The sequence below is a fragment of the Sarcophilus harrisii genome, chromosome 1 (genome assembly GCF_902635505.1).
Source record: "Sarcophilus harrisii chromosome 1, mSarHar1.11, whole genome shotgun sequence".
Taxonomy (NCBI): domain Eukaryota; kingdom Metazoa; phylum Chordata; class Mammalia; order Dasyuromorphia; family Dasyuridae; genus Sarcophilus; species Sarcophilus harrisii.
Genome location: NC_045426.1, coordinates 230467482 through 230492921, shown reverse-complemented (window position 1 = coordinate 230492921; position 25440 = coordinate 230467482). Strand labels below are relative to the sequence as shown.

General features: G+C 37.2%; 1 protein-coding gene across 14 annotated transcripts in view; it reads right to left on the bottom strand.

Annotated features, from left to right (window-relative positions):
* Window positions 1-25440, bottom strand: part of UBAP2 (ubiquitin associated protein 2) — a 123975-nt gene that overhangs the window by 2423 nt on the left and 96112 nt on the right. For 8 of the 14 annotated variants that reach the window (XM_031937933.1, XM_031937950.1, XM_031937965.1 and 5 more), the window contains exons 16-25: window positions 22206-22245; window positions 10280-10463; window positions 9173-9242; window positions 8580-8775; window positions 7261-7352; window positions 6226-6276; window positions 2174-2203; window positions 1744-1822; window positions 838-1043; window positions 35-134 (exon numbers count right to left, since the gene is read on the bottom strand). In XM_031937933.1, the coding sequence (XP_031793793.1) occupies window positions 35-134; window positions 838-1043; window positions 1744-1822; window positions 2174-2203; window positions 6226-6276; window positions 7261-7352; window positions 8580-8775; window positions 9173-9242; window positions 10280-10463; window positions 22206-22245 (1048 nt within the window). The remainder of the gene's footprint in view (window positions 1-34; window positions 135-837; window positions 1044-1743; window positions 1823-2173; window positions 2204-6225; window positions 6277-7260; window positions 7353-8579; window positions 8776-9172; window positions 9243-10279; window positions 10464-22205; window positions 22246-25440) is intronic. The other 6 variants (XM_031937998.1, XM_023497277.2, XM_031937968.1 and 3 more) reach the window with 5 other exon arrangements.

The following is a 25440-nucleotide window of genomic DNA, read 5'->3' as shown; positions in this document are numbered from 1 at the left end:
GCCCCAAGTCTCTTTCCTGGGCCTGCCCCCTCACCTGCTCCATAGCTGTGCTGGCCATAACCACTGGCCTGCTGAAAGGGGGCGGTGGCGGTGTTCAGATTCACTCCATGCTGTTTAGCTGAAGCAGGAGGGACCTGAAGAGGCAGGGAGACACAATTCTGGGGCAAGGACAGACAAGCAGCGACCCCTGCGATGTACAGGGTTTCCATATGAGCCGAGGCCTGACTTATCAACCCTAGTATTTGCTCTTCTCTGTCCTCAAGACAGTAACAAACTCTACAAGTTATAAGACAGAACGCGTTTCCGGAAAAGGATTTTTCTAAGCTGGGGGCAACTTTTTTTTTTTTTACGGATTAAAAAAACTGCTCCCAAAAGGCATGAAAAATGAGTTTCCTAGTGGGTTTGGGATAGCTGAAGTGATATTCTAGCTACTGAAAATGGTAATGTGTGAAGCAACCCATAAGAACAAGGACCCAAGACTGATCCTAGAGAAACCGATCAAATTCTATCTCCACTAAGGTGACAAAGCTCTGAGAGAGAAACCAAGGTGTGTTCCAGGAGAAGAATGTCTTGAATGGTATTATCTGATTAAGAATAGCTACTGAGGAAGCAGAAAGCCGAGGACACTTGGCCATTCTGGAATCAAGAATGAGAACGAACCTGGTGTCACCTAGTTCAATATAGAAAGATCCTTCAAAATAATGCAACCATATAATCAGTATGGGCCCCAAACGTTCCTCAAGACTACCAAACCATTTCTTCTGGCACAGCCTTTTTTGCACAGCTGAAACTTATTTTTCTGTCCCCAAACATACACTCTCAGCCCCACATACTCACAAACATGGTTGGCCCGTACTGGAAGGCGCTGGGTACACCGGCGTAGTAGGGGAGGCCAGTGTAGCTGTAGCCAGGAGGCAGCGTGGGGTTGAGAAAGGGTTGTTGAGCTGTGTGGTGGGTCTGAGATTGGTTCTGCTGTGGCTGAGCCAGAGTGGTGGTGGGAGCAGGGGACGCAGAATCTCCACGGCCAAACTTAGATACATCACCTGCAGGGGGAAGGCAGCAGGTCCAAGGGCTGATCTCTTCTACTCTGAAGGAAGCAGTCCCAGCCGAGCAGGAGAGTCGTAAGGACATCCAAGGGCATGAAAGCAGGATCCAGGTTTCTTACTAGCTCAGTGCCGGCCCCATGTTGACCACTCCCTGCCTTCTCAAGGCAGCAAGAGAGGCCACAGGAGGACTCTGTCACTGGCCCAATGGAAGATTATACAAGAGGGGATGGGACATAAGGGAAAACTGGCAGTCACCATAACTGTCAAATTTCTCCCTCTCCAATTTGAGATACAGAAAGACTGGACCCTCTTGCAAATACACCATCTGATCATAGGATCAAACAGCCCAAACACTTCTACAGGGCAAGCCTAGGGCCCAGATCAGGAAAGCGAGTTACCCAAAGTCATAAAGGGATCCAAACCCAGAAAATGCAGTGTTCTTTTCATTACACCATAGCTGAAAGCAAAAGTTATTAGGGCCCGTCCCCTTCACGAGATAGACAAGGAAAGGTCTGAGATCCAACTGCTTTGTGGACAGTCACAAAATTACCTACAAAGAAAAGATGGGCAAAGCGGATTCTAGTTTACCCAAACCCTAAGTTTTTGGATCAGTATTACAACCTTCAAGTTGGCCCTGGAAGCAGGGATGGGAGAGAAAAATCCAACTTAGTTCCATCTTCCCCAAAAAGGCACAAACCTGAGTATGGGTTATTAGCAAGGGTCCCATCTCTGCCGGTGAGGGTCGCTGGAGCAGGGAATGTAATTCCATAATAATCCTGGAAGAGACACCCCCAAACAACTTGATCAACCCCAAACCACCACAGGAGAGCACAAACCCCCAGCAGGCAAAGGCATACGGTAGCACCAGAATGCACAGCGATTCCAACACATCTGGGACAGGGTTGGGGCAGGGGTGAGGGATTTCAAGGGGAAGGACAGACAGACAGCCCAGGCATGGTCAGAGTCAAATGGGACCTGGCCAGGATGCCCAGGTACCCAATCCCACACACTCCTGTTTCGTACCTTAACTGGTTGGCTGCAAATGCTACGAGACCTAAAAAATGCTACTCTTTCCTAAATCAAAGACTCAGAATAGCAGCTAAAAAAGTTGATTGAACAGTACAAACCTGAAAAGGAGTCATCAGTAGAGGAGGTGCCTAAAGGGTTAAAAAGGGGACAGCCAAAAATCAGGGGGGAGATATGTGAGGATTGGGTTGGGAGGGCAGACTCCCCCCAGTGCTAACATTAAAGGAAATGATGGACTGAGAGTTTTGTTAAGACTCTGGTGTTTGTCTATAATCAGCAACATGACAGTGAGTTATGAAAACCATCACACCCGCCACCCTGGGGCCGAGGCAACCGGACTGACACTTGTTGAGCACAGGAGGAGGAAAAGGCAGTGATCTATATATGAGGAGCAGGAGGAGCAGCAGCAGCAGCAGCAGCAGCAGAGAAGGCAAAGTTCAGCAAGGCCCCCCACCCTCTCCCTAAGGGGGCTGGGATAGAAGAGGAGAAGTCTCATGCCATGGTGTTGCTGCCCCATCCAGCTTTCCTAAAGAGTGAGGTAGCCCTGGTACAAAACTCAGAGAGCACACCTACCTCCAACAGGTTAACAGCCAGCCCCTGTGGGGCCAGGAGCAACAGAGTCATCATGTACTTTGGTTGGAGTTGGGTAGGGTAACATTTTGACCCGATTAAAGGAACTTTTGGTGGAGAGTTGGTAATGAAAAACTGGCTAGAAGGTTTCAAGTTCTTATCTTTAAATTTTAATACTTATTAACTACCATCTACAAATAAATGAGAGTATTTCTGATTGAGGGGAGCCTATACTCTAGAAGAGGGAAAAGGGAATTTATAAGCAAGTAGTTTCTCAGGAAATGATCACAGAATCAATCTTTTCTTGGGTTAGGGCTTTTGGACAGGGAAAGCCTACTGAATAATATGAAAACCAACCCACACCCCATGGAATAAAGGCAGAAGCGAGCCGCCAAAGCCACCCAAGTGCGGCTGTATAGCATAAGAAATTATAAGGTAACACATTTAAAGCGCTTTATGGTTTATAAAGTTTTCCTCATAACAACCCCCATGAGGTAGGTAGTGTAGGTATTACCACCATTTTACAGATGAAGAAACTAAGACTCAGATGTTAAATGATTTGTCTGAAGTAGTAGAGTTAAGAAATGACAAAGGCAGGACATATCCTGGGGTTTACTGACTTTTGGGTCAGTGCTCCTCTCACTACACCATTGGCTTCTTGGAAGATGACTCCCACTCTATTGGCTAATGCACACATGTCACTGGTCTTTTTTACTTGGCTGTGTCTAATAGGAAAAAAAACCAACTTGGAGAAATGATGGCTTCCTCTTCCTTCTCCTCTTCTCCTGGACAGGAAGCAGATATGACTAACTAATAACTTAAAATGGTGTCATTTGGGGGAGAGGATGGAGTGAGGAGAGAGGTATTAATGAGATCTGGCCTTCAAAACTAAGACCATGTAAAGATTCAACTAGACTCCTAAGGGAATCATCTCTCATGTGAGTCCAAGGCTAAAGACCTTGAACTTGAATGAATCTGGCCTTAAGGTTCATCAGGGAATGCATCACCAATGCTAACTGGTCAGAAACCAGTGCTCTGAGCTTGTCAAGAAGAGGAAGCACTAGCTTCTTCAGAACTTCTCTTATATGCTATGAGGAGAACATGCTCTGTATGCAATCTTTGAAAGACTTAGGCCTCAAAGTTCCACAGATTAAAAATGGCCAAAGAAAAAATGAAAATAGAGCCCTTTAAATGGAAAAAAATAGGGAAAACCAAGCTAAGGAAAAGGGTTTTATGATTAAATTTACAACCACTGGCCAGATCCCTTCAGCTCGGCTTTCCGTTTTCTCATGTGTTCCTTTTCACTTCCAATCACCTTACATAGAATTGGCTCCTATTCAGTACATCCAACACCTTGGACTGGAGGCTTTCCTCTGGAGTGTCTCTTAACCATCAAGCACAACTTGCAATTCCCTTGGAACACAATAACACTCAGGCCAAATGTCAACAAGGCATTTATTTAAAAGATCTATCACCAAACTTCAGACACCAAAAACACCAATCTCAGACTTGGTGGGAGAAGGGTGGGGAAAATTCCCTAGGCAAAAGTGCCTGCAGACCCTTGCCTGGGATTGGGATAAGCTTTACGGTCTGCAAGGTTCCCAGGCTGAAAAAAATACTTCAAGAAGACGGAACATTTTTTAAAAGGCAGGAATTACAATTAATGCTCTGCAGCAGATTTGTGAAGAGTAGGAATGAGGTGGTGTATTCAATGGAAATCAATATGAACAATTTTTGAGTAAGAAAGAAAACCCTAAAGAAACCCAAAGATGAAAATGAACAATTTTAATAATTTGGCCCTCGGCAATATATGTAGGCCTACTTATGATACTAATGGAGAAATAAATTCTCAATTTAGGAGGCAGGGTTTTTAAAACTATTTTTTATCTACTGTAACTATATTTTGTCAAAGTTCGTTCAGTAACATTTTCCAAATTCAAAATGACTGACCTAAGAGTTAAGGAATTGTTTAAAAAAATTTTTTTTGCAAAGTTCAGAAGAGATTTGAAAAATGAGAATTAACGAGAGAAAAATTGCTGTGGATTTTCAATCTAGTGAAGAAAAGATTAAAGGAACTACAGGATTAGAACCAGTTATTCTTCATCTAAATGGTGAAGAAATGTAAATCTGTTTGGGATGGTTTTAAAGAATTCTAGCCGAAAGGGAGGACGACAGCTATTCCATGCCCTAGAAACACTTCCTAAAAGAAGAGGTAGTTGCTTCTAGAATGGTAGCCGTATAAAATGAAGGTTGTGTTTATAGTAAGTAAATTTTATCCTTGTGACATACTTGGTCTGAAAAATAGGAGCATGGACATCTTTATATTCAGTCCCCAACAGGGAAAGCAAATATTTTGGGCTCTTAGCAACCAACAAACCTAAAAAAACTATAAGGGTCAAACCTGGATTTGGAATCAAAGACTGCAACAATCCTTTAGTCCAGTTTTCAAGTTCCATGGATGAGGAAAATTGTTTTCCCAACCAACAGGACTGTTTTCAGGCTATCTGAACTATCTAATGATTCCGTTTTTGACTGGGTATTGAAGGAGGAAAAGGAGATAAAAGAAATTCAAATGGCCCATCTAAGAAAGGTCTGTTAATGTAATGTATAATACCCATTAACAATAGGTATAGTTTTAAAGAAAAGAATGGAGAGTTAAGGTAACAATAGAATAAATGGGGGAAGAAATAAAGTAGGGAAGAAAAGGAGAGAATGAACTTAAATTGGACTTGGAAAAAGAACATAAATCCTGTTAGATTTCCTATTCCTGGGGAATATTAGGGAACTAATATTGATTTTCATTCTCAGGTACTTTAGGGGACAGGAATAAGAGTGGGGTAGATGAGTTTCAGACCTCTGATTTCATTATAGGCCACACACAGAGATACTTAATTAAAAACATCAACCAACATACTTCAACCCTCCCTCCCCCTTTAAATTTGGGATGTGTTCCTTTCTCTTCCCTCAAGATCCAAGATTTGTGGTTCTAAAAACCACAAAATGACTAAGTAACCCAACACTGAGGCAGATTTATATGGCCAGGTCCCTCTGAAGCCCCCTCCAAAAGGTATGTTATGCTCACTCACCAAAGATAAAAAGATTGGGTAAGAAGCCTGGGACTAGGAACGGAAAAGTCAATTCTTTTATCTGAATCTCAAGGAAAAGCAAAAGAAAAGTAAAATTATCCTTTTTCTTTCTGATAATCTTAAGAATCCCCTAAAGTAACGGGCAGCAATTTTTTTTTCAGCTAGAAATTACTAAAGTAAATCTAAGCCATGCCTGTGGAGACCCTGAGCAGGCATAAGGACAGAGGAGGGGGAAGAGGAGGAAGGAAAATATGGTAAGGAAAAAGCAATTATGGGTGAAAGAAAAGAGAGGGAAAGGCAGAAAAGGAGAAAAATGGTAGCTATAGTGAAGAGGGACAGTGTCAGCAAAATGCCTCAGGTGCCTACCCTTGCTTTATGCTGTCTGGCCCATTATGGTGCTGACAGCTGATGAGCAACACAACATGTGATTAATCTTGCCTGCCATTTTCAGGAGGATAGTTGTTGTGCCACAATCTGACCAACAGTTTCCTACTTACCATTGGTAGCCTGGATTGAAGCATCTGGAGATCATCATAACCATAAATCTGCTTGAAGACAAAGATAAGCAACAAGTCCATTATAACACTCTCCCATCCCTTAAGTCACAGATTCCCCCCAAATTTTGAACCCCAGGGAAGAAGTTCAAAACTCTTGCTGGCAAGACACCGTGACAATGGTGTGCAAGTACCCAAATGGGGAAAAGAGGGAAACCCAAGGAAGAATAATTGTTACAACCCAGGAGAGAGATTCTAATTTGGATTTTATAAATAACCAACTCACCCACTGGTTTTAACATATAGCTTGCTCCTTGGTGGAAGCCAGGAAAAAGGGAGAAGCCAGCTCTGTGCTGGAGTTGAGATCACCTGGCTCAGCTCCTACAGTCACAGGAAGCCTGGATTTCTAGGTTAGGAATTGGAAGCGCCAGGACTCTCATCGAACTACATCCTTCCCCTCTAACAAGTTAGAGTAAATTAACAACCACGAACAGGTCGGCTGTCTCTGAGCACAGCTTAGTTTTTGGAGAAAATATCTTCAATACAAAGTCTGAATGCTATGTTGTCCCAGGGGTTGAATTTTACAATATTGGGAGACAAGCCCAGCTGTGTTACTCTAATCACTCCTTTTGTGTTCATCAGCCTGTTCCTTTATGAAATCTAGATTGAAGAGTGAATATACTCCAAGGTTCAGGGAAGAATTAAGAGCGCTGTTGAACTACAAGAGGCCCTGACAATGTAAGACTTCCTGGAATAAGCAAAGTCTCTTATGTTTCTGGGGGTAGGGCGCATCATATACTTAACTCTGGATAAGGTAGGCTTGCCCACAATGCCTTACCTGTTAATGTCTGATAAATGGCACTTAGTACAAATTTTCTATATACAAGGAGCATGAGCAAGAACGGAAATGAAAGTACCTGTTACAATTCCAGGAGTCAAGACAGGGAGCCTGGAATCATCCCCTTTCCCCCTCCACCCCCAAAACTGACCAAGTCAAGGCAGTCAGAGCAGGAGACAAGATACAAGTAGAATGCTTACTGGGTAGGCAGGCAGGAGTCCTCCAGGACCCACAATGTACTGGTTATGGAGAAGGGGTGGGACACCTTGGGGTAGGTTGGGAGGAGCTTTGCCTGTAGAAGCAAAAACAAAAAACCTTAAATTCACAACAAGACAGAATCTCAGTCAAGTAGGTCCTATAATACTAACTATATACAAAAGCTCAAATCATATATGTTTCTGCTTGGGAAGGGAGTAGCACACAATGGAAAGACAATTCAAAGGCTGAGTGCTTGTACTTTACAACTAGGTCTCTATTTCCTAACAAAGTTGAAGATCCTAGGGAGCAAAAGTGAAGACATTGCTAGTTGAGGTGTGACTAAATTCCATGGGACTGTGAGTGAGCTAGAAGGGGAAGAAGAGAGAGAGAGAGAGAGAGAGAGAGAGAGAGAGAATATTAAAGTGAGACATACAATTGTATGTACACGATCAATTTGGGTACTAGTGGGAGAGAGTACAGGAAATACAAATTGAGTGGGGAAAAAAATCTGCTTTAAAGTCGTTACTTTTTTAACACTTTGCCACCAGCAATCTGAGAACACGAACACATTCTTGAAGAGGGGATTTAATCTTCTTTTATGACATGGTTTTCTTTGACAGTCTGGTAAAGTTTATGACTCCCTTCTCAGAATAATGCTTTTAAATGCATAAAAGATGAGAAAGGAAGCCAATTATATGAAAAACTTTTTAAAAAGCAAGTTCCTAGGCCTTGGGTTAAGAACCTTTATCCTAAGAGAATACTATTTACAAAAGTTATCAGAACAGAAAAAGGCAAAATTTCTATCATACAAAAAAGCCAGAGGGGAAATGAGGCTAGGTAAATCTGAACTGTATAGTCAGTGAAGCAGCTAAGCAACAGTTTGTTCTGCTATGTTAAATACTATACCCTGGGAAAGAACTGCCTACCAGTGCAATAATAACTAAATCCCTTATACTCCTACCCCCAAGAGCAACCAACTAACAGTATTTTCCTTTTGTTACAGCAGAAGAAGAACCCTTTCATCATAGAATAAGGAGTGGCCATTGGGATTCTGGCAACAGAACTTGAAAACTACATGGAAAAAAGCTGCCATCATTTGTTAAAACTGGACCTTTCTTGCATCTCAAAGATTTAACTACTCTGGCTGTTTCTTCTCCCCTTTACATGAATTCTCAAAGTTCTCCAGATGTATTTGTAGTAAAAAGAGCTCCAAGAATTCAAATGCCAAGTATGTCATCATTTAGAAAAAGGTCACTCCAAAGTTGTCAAGATGCTAACCCGTCTGGTTACTGTAGGGAAAGGCAGAGTGTTCATCTAATACCTGAAGAAACTAAAGGAGCTGCCCTGGTGGTTGCACTCGGCATAGACACGCTGGTGACGCTGAGACCAAGGCTGTTTGTAGTGTTCATGCTGTTGGCCATGCTGACAACTGAAGAGGTGGTGCTGGTGGCAGAGGCTGAAGCAGCTGAGAAGGTGGTGGAGGGCTGAAGCGATGTTGCATTCTCAGCACTGGCGTGCTGACAAAACAAAACAGGTTCATGAGTACAACATGACAAACTAAGAGAGAAATTCTCTTAAAAACCCAATCCAGAAATTATAAGGATATATTTTCACTATGATTCCTAGATTGAGTCCAAATGCATTTGGCATCTAGCATTCAGTGATACTGATTAGTGCAGGGCCCAATTACACAATGTAGCTGATTTGCAAATCTTTTAGAGGTACCATATTTCACTTAAATGGCTAGGAACCTCCCCCAAATTTGAATGTTTTTGCCTCAGCAAAAAACAGAGCAACAACAACAAACCACACCACAGGCTACCTTTCAATTGTGTGTCTCTCACACATATGCATGAGCATGTGTTTGCACGCACACACACCCCAATTCTTAGGTAGAAAATAAAGGACACTTACTGTATGTGATGTACTTGATGACAGTGCTGATGATGCAGAGGAAAGGTTGTTCTGATGACTGGACAGTGAACTACAAAACAAAAGTAAGTAACTATTTTCAATGAGGTTGATCACTGTGATAATGACTTCTTGGGGAAGCTGATGTTTTGGGGGCATATCATGTGGCCACTGGCAGTTTTGAAAATATCATGCTGGGCACTCTAGTATGTCCCTTTCATTCCCTTACTCTAAAAGCTATTATAGCACCAAGAACATCTCTGCATCTCATCTAGATAAGAGACATACCCTCAGATGTAGATCAGCAGGTGCTGGTGCCAGCATGAATTACCATGAAAATCTCTGGTTCCTGTAGCCCTTTTGTTTTCTTTTAGGTTAAAGAGTCAATTATACATGGCACTTGTCTACATTTCTTTCACAAGGTAATCAGAAAAAAATGTTAAAGAGTATCTTTTTAACAAAGAGAAATTAAGATTCTCTAGTCACTAGTACTTATAAAGGGCAAGAAAAAATTTCATTATGACTAACTACAGGAACTACGTTTAAATAGCCAACCAAATAAACTATGTTCACCATCTGAATAATTAACCATAAATTTTAGGATTCAAACCAACCCTTCTGTTCTAACATGACCAAAAAAAAAAAGAAGGAGACATAGTTTTTCAAGTATTTCATCTCACAAAATCCATTTCTTGTTAATAAAAAGATGAAGTCTCAAAAGTGATCCCTAAAGTCAAATCAAAAGTATATTTTGAAGTAGGTACCACTGTCTTTTCATATTTCATTATCAGTTTTTTTCCTAAACCTAAATAAGGATGAACATATATAAATTAAGGTTGCATATGATGGTACCAATTTGTATACTACTGAATTGGTGGAAATGAGTTCCCACTGAGTTCAGTGGGAATTTTAAATAAAAGGCCTGAGGAAATTAGGCAGTTCATGTTTTTTTCTGTTAAGGTATAAGCCAGGCAAAATCTTACCCAAATAACTTTTTGTAACAATCTACCATCAGATAAAACATCATTTCTTTATTGGAAACAAATTTCTATGAGCTTTCTATCAGATTTCAACGCAATCATTCCTCCAGGCCCGTCTATCACACTATACCTGCTTAGCTGAGCGAGGGAGCTGCTGGACAAGTCACTGGATTGCGACAAGGAAGGCAGTGTGGCCGTGTGGGGGGTTGCTGAAGGCAGAAGCGTAGTACCAGAAGCTGTGCTTGGCAAAGAACCCAGAGTCGGGAGCGAGGGAGAGGTTTCTGTTGTCTTCGGTGCTGTAACAGATGAAGTAGCTGCAACAAGTTTATTTAAGTTGCAGAGAAACCCACTGAAGAATTGGGTTCTGCTAAGTTCAATAATGACCAATGAACTTGCATGCAATAGAGAACTTCACTTCAAAATTCCATTTCTGTTACTTTTATGATATGGAACTAAAACAGTTTACAGAATGTGACAATAATATTAGAAATTGATATTCTTTACCGTTAACTGAGGCCTTTCCTATATAAACTAATGATATACAGGAGAAATCAACATTTTTTTGGGTCCAAAATAAAAACCTTTTGCTAAAGAACAGATGGCATACCTATGTCTGCATCTACAACACTACAAGGTATTCTAGTTTCAATCCATAGAGTAGATCAAGAAATCTTTCAAGAGAAAGACGTTCAAAGCCCTCAAAAGCAGAAGAATTATCCAAAAACTTTTAATATCTGTATTTTCAAGTGAAATGCATATTAAATTTACTAAGACTGGAAATGGTCTTCCATTTAATGATTTAAAAATACTTACTAAAACTATTCACAGACATTGAGTTAGATCTGTGGTATAAGGAATTCCAAGTGAGAAACTATAAACAAAAAGAATTTAAGCAAGTGCTCTGCAAAGTAGTTTTGGAGAATTGCCTAGGATCTTAGCTAAGGTTAAATAATTTACTAGGCATCTGAGAAAAAGATGTGAATGTAGGTCTCTAAATTTTGAAACTGGCTATCCATTATGCCTTCTTTTCGTTACTAGTCTTACGTGTTGGACATCTAACTTGACTTTGATGATTAATGCCAGATACCTAAACTTAGCTTAGAAGTCTCCCCCCTCCCCCACCCAAGATTTAGCATGGCATTATAGAATTTTCCATACATCTTGTTCGATTATGTGTCAAAATAAAGTAAAAGTCTTTTTAAATTTCTATAAATGGGAATTAGCATTCCTTAAATAAGAAAGGTTTATAGTAGATAGTGGAAATGCAAATTTGTATAGTAAAAATCAGTTTAAATTTATTTGCAACCTTTTTCACAAAGCTAAAGTCAAGATATTCAAAAGGGAGAGTCACATTAGAGAAACTAACAATTTAAAGAGTGTAGTTACAAGGAAATTGCATAAATAAATCCAAACACACTCTAAGTTTAGCAAGATCAACACAAATAAAACACCTTCTATAACAGGATTACTCTCACATGCCTTCTTTTCAAGATGATGTCTTTTTAAAACCAAGTAAAATTTTGAAATATTTACAAGACTGAAAAATCTTTTCATATTGGAATATGTTAAAAGATTGGTTGTACCACCATATATTCTTTAAGGTTGGCTCAATCACTGACATCTAAAACAGTTATTTGCAAAGCACTTGCCAGTTTTCAGAGGGTTTCACACATATTAATTTGATCCTTACAAGAATTGTATTAACACTTAAGTGTTCTTATTTTAAAAAAAAGAAACTGAAGCTGAAGGGCACTTCACGATAGCTACTAAAGTACAAAGTAAGAGAGATAGGACTTGGAAGTAGTGAAGAGAAACAAGTTTTCTCTCATTTCCATGTAAAGTTCTATGAGTAGTTCTGCAAATACAGCATTATTGGACTGTTATCTCCAAGTGTTTTGGTATGATAAGTTAAAAAAAAAAAAACAAAAAAACCTAGCAGCTCATGGGAGTTAGGAGGCATATTTAAATTATGTTTGTGACATTTCCTGATTGTAACCTATACTTATTAAAGAGTTTACTGTGTCAGATATCACAATAAAACTGTGGATACAAAGAAAAAACAAAAAACACTTCTCCTTTAAAAATCACATTTTAATAGGGGAGGTCACACATATATGGATGGGTATACAGAAGATCCAAGTGGAGTCAATACAAAGTAATGTTAGGGGGAGGAATGAGCAACTAGAAGGGGGATGGGCTAGAAACACTGGAACTTGAGCAGAGTATAGGCCAAAGTCTAAGAATCAGAGATAAGGAAAGAACAATCTAGAAATATGTTATAGCCACAGAAAGGGAATGGTGATGGGAAACAAGGAAGGCCGGACAAGAGGTAGAGAGATGGAAGGTAAGAAGGATAGAAAGGTAAAATGAAGAAGTTTCAATTCTAAATAGACAAGTCTTTATTTATTTTGAAAGACAGTAAGGCCAGAATTTGAAATGGCAATCACCTATATAATCTACATTATAGAAAAATTATTTTGGCAGGTTCATGGAAGATGAATTAGTGTAGAGAAAGACTTCAGAAGTATAGATAAAAGGCATTAAAGGGTGAAGATGGGGCTGGGCAGAGCGAGGGAAAGTGATATGTGAGTGGGAAGAAGGTAAAAGAATACAAGGAACAGGGGGGAATGGGAAATGGCAAGATTTTGCAACTGATTATTTAGATATATGAGGTGAGAGTGAAAAATGGAGGACACCTCTAAGATTGGTAATTTGAGCGACTGGAAGGTGCCAATAATTGAGAAATTTATTAGAGGGATGGAGTTTGGGGAAAAAGAACGTGTTCAGTTTAAGGCCTTTCAGAAATTCAATTTGAAATGTCTAAGGCAACAACAAATCTCAGAAACAGGTTGAATAATCGTTTGCATAAAGATAGTAAATGAATCCATGGAAGCAGATGGGATTATCAAATACAAGAGAAAGAAAGAAAAGCAGAACCATGTGACACAAATGTGACATTGCTAAAAATCTAATAGGAGCCTGAGGAATATTCAAGTTAGGAGGAAAATCAGAAGCAATGTCACAAAAACCTAGATATTAGGTATGAAAAAGAAAGATCTAGCAGGAGTTGTAAGAGGGTTCAGACAAGTAGGAAAACTTAAAACTCAAAAGAGGAGTGATATTCAGAAAAAGGTGGTTAAAAATGTCGCCAAATGTTGCCAACTGAAAGAGTAGCCAAGTGATTTGATTTGGCAATTAAGAGAATATTAGTAACTTTGGAGAAAGTAACTTTATAAAGTGATGAAGCTGGAAGCCAGATTACAGAAAGTTTCAAGTGAAGTTTGGAGGAAGAATTTAGTATGGATGGGTTTCTCAAGAAGTTTGGCTGAATTCTGGAGAGCAATTTGGAACTATGTTCAAAAAGTTATCAAACTGTGCATACCCTTTGATCCAGCAGTGTTTCTACTGGGCTTATATCCCAAGGAGATACTAAAGAAGGGAAAGGGACCAGTATGTGCCAAAAAGTTTGTGGCAGCCCTGTTTGTAGTGGCTAGAAGCTGGAAAATGAATGGATGCCCATCAATTGGAGAATGGTTGAGTAAATTGTGGTATATAAATGTAATGGAATATTATTGTTCTGTAAGAAATGACCAGCAGGATGAATACAGAGAGGATTGGTGAGACTTACATGAACTGATGCTGAGTGAAATGAGCAGAACCAGGAGATCATTATATACATCAACAATGATACTGTATGAGGATGTATTCTGATGGAAGTGGATTTCTTTGACAAAGAGAAGATCTAACTTAGTTTCAATTGATCAAGGATGGATAGAAGCAGCTACACCCAAAGAAAGAACACTAGGAAATGAATGTAAACTGCTTTCATTTTTGTTCTTCTTCCCGGGTTATTTATACCTTCTAAATCCAATTCTCCCTGAGCAACAAGAGAACTGTTCGGTTCTGCACACATATGTTGTATCCAAGATCTACTGTAACCTATTTAACATGTATAGGACTGCTTGCCATCTGGGGGAGGGGGTGGAGGGAGGGAGGGCAAAAATCAGAACAGAAGTGAGTGCAAGGGATAATGTTGTAAAAAATTACCCTGGCATGGGTTCTGTCAATAAAAAGTTATTTAAAAAAAAAAAAAAAAAAAAGAAGAAGTTTGGCTGAGAAAAAATATGTAAAGAAATGGTTAATGAGGAAGGTACATTCTAGTGGGGAGGTAGAGAGGTTTTTTTTTAAATTAAAAGGATGGAAGAGACTTTTAGCGCATCTGAATAGGGAGCACAAAAAAGAATAGGTTAGAATTGAAGTAAAAAAAGATAATAATAGGGAAGTAGGAAAGCAATAGATGGCATTTCAAGAATGTCTCAGTTTCCTTGATTATAAAATGGAACTGTTCTAAGAAGCAAATGAGAAAAGTAGTGTGGAAAGTACTGATGGAAAGTACTGTGTAAATCATACAGCATTATAGATTAGATCAGTACTACTAGTGTTTACCAAGTTCTCTGATGGCAAATTCAGAGTTCCCTACTTGCTACTGGTATTTAAAAATTATTCTCTATAGGCAACAAGTCAATAGGAGCTGGTCAAGTATTCTAGCAGCTCTCCTCTGGACACTAAGAACAGATGCAGTATATATCATTTATAATGGAAAAAGCTGGAGAATCAGTGTGATATGATGAAGAAAGCCCTAGCTTTCCAAGGGTTTTTACCTCATGGAACCGTCATTTCTCTGGGTTCTCAGTTTCATGGTTAGAAAATGAAAGAATTAGGCAAGATTACCTGTGAGGCTTCTTATAGAATCTCAGTTTTTTAAGTTTGGTAAATCTGTACTTTATTACTACCACTGTGCTAAAGATCTAAACCTGGGACCACATAATCAGAAGGATAATGGCTTTATTTTTAAGCACGTATTATTCACAGTATACTTTTGATTAAACTGAATTCTCCATAATTCAATTTTGTTTAATGCAGGTAAGGAATCAAATAATTTTGTTTTGAATTTTAATTAGCCATATTACACTGGTTCCAAAATATTTTATTAGTAATATTATTATGGAGTACAGAAATCACAAATTGAATACTTCCATTTTAGACTCTAATGGTGGTCAATATACCATCTACAATTTCGACTATTCTTTTAGAGCAACTATGAATGTAGTCTACAAACTATATAAAACTGGGAAACACAAAGAGAGTTTATACTTAATCTTCAATTTCCTTAATTTTTGTTTCAAGGAGGTATAAATAGCATGATAATTTTGTATAGCTCTATAATGTGCCACTAGAATGCAGGAATTTGGTTTGAAAAACATGGAGAATGCTGGCGACATAAAGTAAATGTCATCCTGAGGTCAGTGTGTAGTAGGTAGTAGTACATCTGTGCCAACACTACAATTGAAATTATGACAATGAAAAAACTTTTTAAGAGGCCCCTATAAGGAGAACTTGCAAAATACAATGGATTCTTTCTGGATAGCAATTAAAGTGGGCTTTTAATAGAACTAGCTTCTCAGTCTCAACACATGACATCATATAACAAGTGGCAGGTCCAACAATAACTTTTCATCTATTTGTGCCTCATTTGGGCAGCTACGTGACAAGGTGGATAGAGTGCCAAGTTTGACTTTAAATCCAACCTCAGCATACTTAATATACTGGGTCAGTCACTTAATGTTCCCTCTGTTTTCTATAAAAATGAGCAAGATAAGGAAAGACTAAACAACTCCATTATCTTTGCCAAGTAAACCTCAAATATATCTGACAAAGAATCAGATACAAATGAAAAGGATGAGTTCCTCTGTAATATTCTCTTGTTGGGGTTTTCTTGGGGTCTCTGGGAGCAGCCTTCGTTTCAATTCAGTAATTACCACACAAGTAGCCAGGGGTTAAAGTCCAAATCCTTTACTGTCTCTTTCAAAGTCTTGTCTCCTTTCCTGGGGCCTGGTTAGCTTTCTTAGAGGTCTATCTCTCTCCTTAGTTCCGAGAGCTTAAGTTCCTTCCACCAGTCCTTTGTCTTCTCTGCCTTTGCCAGCTTTCTTGAGGTTCTCCTGATTATGTCTTGGTTTCTGTGGGGGAGGCAGGAGGACCGCCACCACAGTCTCTGTCTTCCCTAGTTCTGATTCTGGCAGAGTTTTGTCTGAGCTTATATGCTTTCTTATCATAGGTGTGAATCTTGTAGAACTATAGTCAGTATATTAAGTACATGTGCTGAACTAGAGAACTGCTAACTACGAGGCATTGTCCCTATCAATTCTATTGACTTAGCACCTTTTTTTTTCAAGTTCTGGCCCATAACACTGCTCAATTTCTACTGCCATCATTCCAAATCAAGCCCTTGATCATGTCATTTGAAATACTGAAACAGCTTCAAATAGACTGTTACACATCTTTTTCTAAAGTAAATTTATGAAAATGCTATTTTTCTGTGGGAAAAAAAAAAAAAACCCTTCAAATGTTTCCCCCACTGCCTGCCAAATAAAAAACCCAAATTCCTTAATCTTACATTAAGATTACAAGCTTAATCAAGCCACTTTTCCAAAATTTCATCTTTACTATTGCCTGACAAAAGCCTGTCAAATGTAAGATCTGTAGCTGGAGATGCCTCTTCCTTTTAGAATTCCCTACCCTATCTCGTGGGATGGATGTATATGTAATACACACACACACACACCACCTCAGTGCCACTTAATTCTTGAAATCTACTCCAAACTTGTCATACAATCTCCAGAATTATAATGCTTGTTTTACTTGTTATTTAATGTATTACTTATGTGCTTTAGAAATTATTATGAGCTTATAGACTTTTTGAAGGCAAAGATTAACCCTTATTCATCTTCCTATGTCCCATATGCCTTAATGGCACAAAGAATTTAAAATATGTTGGATGAATTAAACAATCTAATGCACAAAACAAAATTAACCTATTTAATTTAAAAAATTATTGCAAGGAAGAGAGATTAGAAAATGCCTTAAAAGAAAACATAAATAAAACACATTGTTATTTTAACTCATCTCACACTTATTAAAGGCTGAAAAAAAGCACATTAGGATTTCAATAAGCCTGAAAAGATCAGTACCACTTTTATAACAGGTAATGAAGGAAGTTCAAATAAATTTCCTATAATCACACACAGTATCTCATATATAAAACTCAAAAGTACTGATGCCAAATCCATATATCAAGTGTATTATATGAAGAAATTCAGGTATTTTTCTGACTTCTTTGGAAACAGAAAAAAAAGGGAGAACAGAGGTTAAAAGGAGGAAGAAGAAAAATAGCACAAATGCCAGATAACATTTCATATGAGAAGCAGAAAAGTACAGACAAGACAAATTTTAGTTGACTAACTATACCTGGGCATTAAAAACAAATTCGCTTGAACAAATAAATAATGCTTTCATTTTATTTCCCTGCTGATAAGTAGGGGAGAAAAGTTAGTTGCTCTCATAGAGGAAGCAACTTTAACTGAAAGCTTTGCCAAAATTGTAGGGAAAGTAGGTGACTCTGACAATACAAACAACAAGGCAATAAATACAGTACCTTAGCTTATGAACAATGAAGAAATAATAAAAACTAAAGAAAAGGTAATATGAGAAAACTGGAAAAACTTTACAACAACAACTGCGAATCAGACCAATTCATTTCATTATATGTTACATAGTCCAGGAGTTCTGAAACTTTTTTGCTCATGAAACAATATTCTTAGTTGAAAAGAATCACAGCATATAGCCATAAGTACTTTGGAATTTTTCAAAGATTTGCACAGAAATATTGTTCCCTCTCCAATAGGAGAAGTCATTTTTTGTTACGTTCTGAGTTCAAATTCTGATAAGTTTTCATCTTAGTGCATGCTTATTATAAGGTAAGATTTGTTTACTTTGTAAGTACTATTTTGCCATACTATGGATACATGTGAACTAATAGTATAAAAAATTTCACTGAATACCTAGGCAAATTCTTGGCATACTCTTTGAGAATCACTGCCCTAGGTAGGTATCACTTATTTCTCTGTAAAACTACAAGTCTGAAAAGACATACTGATGCAGTTATCCAAACTGCACTTTAGGAGACTAATAAATATTTGTACTAGACCTTTTAAACCCACACAAACCTAGTAATAGAATGCAGTTTGAAGAAGAGACTATAAAGGTTAATTTCTCATTTATAAAACCTGTGAAATCTTGGTGTTGAAAGGTAATAACTAAGAAGTTATTCTTTTTAACCTAGAACTTAGAAAATTCACTCTATGCCAGGGATTTTTTTTTTTGTCTTTAATACTGCAAGACCCTGTTCCGTTCTCCACCATCTGTCACTTATCATTGCCAAAGGCTGAGCAATCTCATATTCCACTTTTAGCATCAAACTGCAAGAGTTCATCTGAATCAGGGTACCTGGATACATGAAAAATGTCTAGATATGTGAAGAGAGGTAGCCTTCTCTTTTCAGAGTAAACAGAGTTTATGATTTGATAGTGCTAAAGAGGTAATCATTAAAACAATCCAAATAATGGCTAAGAAATATAGTGGTAGATCAGTGGAACAAATACATAGCAATAATCTAATGTTTGATAAATACAAAAAATGCATGCTTTTGGGACAAAAATTCCTTTGGAAAATTAGAAAGCAGGTTGGCAGAAAATTAAGTAAAGATCAACATCTTATAAAATATAAAAAAATAAGATCAAACTAGATACGTGAGTTAGACATAATGGGCAATATTCTAAGCAAAGGAGAATATGAAAAAATTTATCTACTGGATCTATGAATAAAGAAAAGCCTTATGACCAAGAGATAGAGAGGATCACGGGAGAGAATTTTGGCTACATTAAATCAGAAAGTTTTTGCACAAAGCCAATGCAGATAAGATTAGAAGACAAAAAACTGCAAGGAAAATTAATAACCAATTTCTCTGATAGAGGCCTCATCTCTTAAATATAAAGGAAGCTGAGCCAAGTATGAGCCATTCTCCAATTGATAAATAGTAAATAAACTGATAAACTGGCAGTTTTCAGAAGAAATCAACGCTAACTATAATACCTTAATTGTGATGAAATACTATTATGCTTTTATCAATAATGAGGAGGGTTTCAGAAAAATGTGGGAAGATCCACCTAAAGATCCACCTGAACTGATACAAAGTAAAGTAAGCAAAATCTGGAGAATATTTACACAGTAATAGCAATATTGTAAGGAAGATCAACTGTAAAAGACTTAGCTACTCTGAACAAATACAAAGATACAAGACAATTCTAAAAAAACTCATGGTGAAAAATGCTATCTAACCTCAAGAGAATTGATGAATATAAAATGAAGTATAATTTTTTTCACTTTATTTTTCTTTCCACTTGACTAATATGGTAATATTTGTTATGATTTCACATAAATAACTGATATATTACTTGCTTTCTCAATAGACAGAATGGAGACTGGAGGAAAAGAACTTAATGTCATTTTTTTTTTGCCAAGGCAATCTGGGTTAAGTAACTTGCTGAGGGTCATACAGCTACCAAGTGTTCACCTAGCAGCCCCAACGTCAATTGTTTTTTAAAAAAATAAATATCAAAGATATTACATTACTTGCTCTCTAGAGGAAAAAGTGAAGAAAGGGAAGAAGAAGAATTTAAAACACAAGATTTTGCATGGGTGAATGTTGAAAACTATCTCTGCATATATTTTGAAAATAAAAAGCTATAAAAAAAAAGAATTGCAAAAATAAATAAGAAATTAAAAAATAAAATAACACCAATATTTAGATGCTCTTTTATCTTCTTCCTTTATGAGATTCCAAGTAAACATTTTTTTCTTTCCTTTCCAAACCAATTTCTCTTACTTGTTATCCTTTTATCCACCCTGAGAAGCAGTTCCATCCCCTTTTCTGATTGTTCTTATTTCTAACATAGCTTAAAAAACCAAAAACAATCCCCCTCAGAAAAAAAACACACACACACACAGAAACCCTTATCCATTTTTGGTTCTCTTTAATTTTTCTCATCAGCCTTGGTTCACTATGAATTTTAGCACTCTGACATCAGTTTTATGGCACTTTTTTGTTTCCATCCATTGCTTGTTCTTTCTTTTTCATCTTCTAAATATAATTTTAAAATGTCAATAAGACCCTTGTTCATTTATATATGCCACTTTAAAATACTCTCCCTGTAGGTGTTTCTTAATCTCAAATATTAATTTATAATTGTTTTTCAACCTTCCCCTGTAGAATATTAGGCTATCAGATCCTACTTATTATTTTTCTGCACAATGAGAAATCCGTTTTCCTTAAACCTAGGGTAGGTGGCAGATTTTCTAGCATTATAGCAAGACAAGATTATTATTAACAGCTTTACGCAAACAGTATACTTTGCCAGATGTCCTAATAACTGAAGCCCTCCATTACAAATCCTTCAGTGCTAGGTTTTTGATTTATCTTCTTAATTCATCCGTTTCCTCTGTTTATATTATCTATAGAGACAGCAGCATAATACAACAGACAAGAGTAAGAGTACTAGACTAGGGTAGCTAGGTGGAACAGTGGATAGAGTACCAGCCCTTAAGTCAGGATGACCTGAGTTCAAATCTGGATCTCAAGACACTTTAACACTTCCTAGTTGTGTGACCATGGGCAAGTCACTTAACTCCAATTGCCTCAGCTGGGTATGGGGAGGGGGGGATGGGGAAGGAGGGAGAGAGAGAGAGAGAACTAGGCTTCAATCAGGAAGACCAGAGTTCAAATCCCGCTTCTGAAACTTAGCAGCTAATTAAGTCACATTATTAATTTTAGAACTCTTTGTTTCTTCCTATGTAAAATAAGGGTATATTACTGATACTGATCTCTAAGGGTAGTTGGGAGGATAAAATAATAGTAAAGTACTTTGCAAATTGTGCCAAATAAATGTTAGTAGTAGAAGTAGCAGCAGCAGTTGTAGCATATCAATGACAATAATGCATCTCTCTCTACTTCCATTTCTCTCTACATTCATGCTTGCATTGCTCCCATTACTGAATTTCCTCAAACATATATTTCTATAAACATAAAAGGTGTGCCCTATATTCTTCTCCTTTACAAACAAAGCTTTAAAAAATTAATTTTTTAAAAAACTTCTATTTCTCATTCTTGTGCTATCTTTCTAGAGCAATACTCTAATCACTGGTTTTATTCCCACGGGTTCAAACCAGTGTCTTTCCATTAGAGGCTTTCTAAATTCATTTAAAGATCTCAAAGGTTTTATGATCACTGGCTTCTTTCTTTGAATTCTAGATGACTCTCAACATAAAATATTTTTCTTGTTTCTTTTCCCATAAAAGCTCATATTAGTTTGTTTTATCCAACCTAGGCCAATTTCTGTCCACTTAAATGTCATTTTGATTAGGTTTGCAATATTAGATTTGCAAATTCTCACGTTCTTACTATATTTCATCCTTAACTAGGAGTTCACTATATCTATATTTGAAATCTTGATCCCCAAAATGCCATTTTGTAGCTGAGATAACCATTTTCTCCAGGTGTTGACTTCACAATTCTACCCCTTCTTCTCTGAAAGTCTTTTTGGTCTTCAAATGGCAACAGCAATGCAAATTCTACAAGATCCTTTAAGATTTTCAACTTCTTCACCAAGCCTTTTAAAAATATTTGGCAGTATTTTCTAGATTCCTTAGGGTATTATCATTTATGACCACAAGAATCAACAAAAGTCATTGGAAGTTACTTGATACATCTTGGAAGATCCTCACATGCAGAACAGTCAAGGAGGACAGCACCTTCTTATTTTTTCATCTTCTTCTTGTTTTTGGGTGGAAAGCAATGGCCCCAGTCCCCAGAAGAAGATAATTACTAATAGCCAAGTCCAAATGACTATGCTGAAAGGCTCCTAATATCTTCCTCATCTTTTTAAAAATCGGTAAACATCTTGTTGACCTTTCAACTAATATAAAAAATTCATCTCTTTCTAGATTAACTCTCACAAAGGAAAGAAGCACAGAAACGATACTACAGGGAGCATATTCTAGGATTACAAGATCACCATATTATAAATCAAATGATTAGCCTTTAAGTCAATCTGTGTAGCAGTTCTGAGAAATTAGGAATCAGAAAAAGCATTGTGTATACTTACTGTCTAGAGTTTGCTGAGTTCGAACACCACCATGTCCATTCTGCATAAGAAGGAAAAGAAGTAAAAATTAGCTTTGAAACTATAGAAGCAGTATAAGAAAAATCAACAAGAATTAATTTAATAAATAATTTAGCTATATAATTAAAAGGAGATCCTGGGGGCAGAGCTGCCTTGAATGTGAATGAGAATTTATTTAAGAATAATTAAAAGTATATTGTAAGGTGCTAATTCAATTAACTTCTTAAAAATTCACGAAATGGTAACCTAAAAAATTTTTTGTATGATCTACGCAACACTCAGGAAGCAAAATGCTATCAGATAAAAACAAAATTTATTAGTTACAAGGAACTGAAATTTAACATGTAGGCAGGCAGTATAAATTCCAAGTCTCTGTGTCAGAATTCTAATGGCAAAATACACAACTGTTCCAATGACTAAGGCCATCAGCAATATAATAAACTCAAAGCTACCGTTATATAACAAACTCAAAGCTGTTATGATACGAGTATAAAGCTGAGAGATGAGATCATTAATGTAACGATTGTGATTGATAGGCATCACAAATTACAGTTAAGAAGTGAATTAGTCTTCAAAGAACCATAAAATTGAAAACAACAATAAAGACACAAGCCAAATTGCTATCTTATCATAAGGAGAGAAAAATATTTTACCCTTACCTTCCCCACACAAGTTTATTTATTCAGAGTAAATGGAACTATTTCCTAGGGTAAGAAACCAAACTAATAAGTAACCTAACATACTCATTTAGAATCTTACAAAGGGAAATGTCATAATAGAAGGATCATACTAAATATTTTTCAAAAACTGAAAGTAAAGGACAAAAAATAGAACTACAGGAAACAATTTAAACTTTTAAAAACTAAATTATAATCTTGTCAGGATGAGAAGATTCCTATTATATAATATTTCTAATTTCTTTCCCCTCCCACATTTAAGGAAGAGAATCCTTAGTTTTACTTTAATATAATAATCTAATCCTTAATTCACCTGTATGTTTTCAATATTACTTATTCTAAGTCTCATGTTTGCTTTGTTCTCTGCAACAAAAAAGTGGAGGAAGAAAGGACTATTTTCCAGAAGAAATAAGGAAAGAAACAGGGAAAGAAAAGCAGGTTTGGGAAAGATGATAAATTTAACTTCGGGCATACATGAGTTTGAAATGCCAGCAGTATATATAGAGAAATGCAGAAGATAGCTGAAGACACAAAGACTCCTTTTTAAGGAAAAGACTAAAACCAAAAATCAAGAGACTGACCCCTGCAGGGGCAAAGAATTGACAATGGAAGCGATGGCTATAAGTGAAGTTACCATAGGGAAAAATATAAAGAAAAACAAGAGGGAAGGGGATAGAATCCTGAAGGATATCCACAAATAAAGATTAGGAATAAAAATTAAGACACCACTAAGGAGAAAAGCAGCTCATGAGGTAAACAGAATAACTGAGAGAACAGTGTTACAAAAACCAAAGGGTTAAAGACTATTAAAAATGGGAGACTGAAGAGAGTCCAAAGCTACAGAAATATCAAGAAACAAAAGGACAGAGAAAATGTCATTGGATTTGTTAATTAAGGACTTTGAGAAGATCAGCTAAAATAGGATATGAGAGGAAATACAAAATTCAAAGCAGTGAATGGTTAATTAGTAATTATCACTATGTATGTACAATATATAGCAATTGTAAAAGAAATTTTTTTGGTTACATTTGGGTTCCAATCTTTTTACCTCCTTCCCTTTCCTAAGCCTGAACTAGAGAAAGCCAATATTACACACATAAACACACACACACACACTCTCTCACACGTATTTGTGTGTACGTGCAACACATATGAAACTATACAATTCATAGTTCCATGTATTTCTATGGCAGTAGACAGCATCTTTCTTCATAGGTCTTGTGATTAGATTTGAACATTCCTATAACTCAGAATAGCTTGGTCATTGTATATACAAAAATTTGATAGTAAGGAAAAGGAGATGATAGAATGAGGGTAAATGGAGTCAAAGAACTATTTTTTTTTTCACAATTGTTAGACCTGAATATGTTTGTAGGCTAATGGGAAGCATGGAAATGTTTAGAGATGTATGAACACAGAGAAAATAACTGATGGAAAAAAAAATGGAGGAGACTGAAATCAAAAACTCATGTGGAAAGGAAAAGTCAAGGTAGAATTACAGACTACAAGAATAGAGGAAGTGAGTGAATTCATGTTGGTGTGATTTATGATGTGGGATTTGGCACCAAAAGTTGGGGTTCAATCGTGTGAAGAATTCACAATGGCCATTCTCTTTGGCAAAAAGTAGATTAATTTAGGGAAAAGGTTATAGACAAAATGAAGGGATACAATCAGCACTAGGAGTGATAAATATCAAATAGAGTGAGACAACATATGAAAAACAAGTACCTTCCTGGAACTCAAAATTACCCAGTAAAAAGGGAGTAACTCATGAGGTTGGGGCATGCCCTTAGCTGGCAGGCTAAATCCTAAAATGGACTTAGCACCCTAAGAGAATTAGTTAGCTGTAAGGAGAATGGGGTTGGGAGGCATAGTGGAGTTAGGGAAGATACCACATGGCAAGGGGAAGGTAAAGAGGAAAGACACCAGAATTGAACATCAATTGAAGCAGGTTAAATTCCAAAAGGGATTTAGCAAAGAACCAGGAACTACAAGATAAATTTATAGGAAAAGTTAGAGATACCAGAGCTTCATGTTATTTATTTGCTAATTTTATGGCTTATAAATAGATCTGAAGGGTGGTCTATTCACTATTGCCTCAGGAACTTGGTTATCACTGACCAACAGATTGTCTATCTGACAGTCAGCAATGTTTGTAGTATTCCTAAGGCCAGGAGACTTAACAATTGCTGACAAGACAGATTTTTAGAACAACTGCACTCTAAGGTCAGGGGACCTCAGGATTACTGTTACATTTCCCCTAGAAACTACACCTATTAGTGTCAAATGGGCTTCTACCAACAAAGTCCCTAGCATGCAATCTAATAGCAAGTAAAGAAAAATGGTTATCAATAACTCCAAAAGTTTACATGGAAGAGAACATTTAAATAACATGTTAGAGAAAATATTTAGAGGCCCAAATTCATTCATAAAATTATAACATCTCCATTAACTTACATTTTATTGACGCATACAGCATGCAAATAAATAATTTTAGAATAAGCTACAGCCTGCCCTTTTTTCCTGCCTCCCCACCCCCA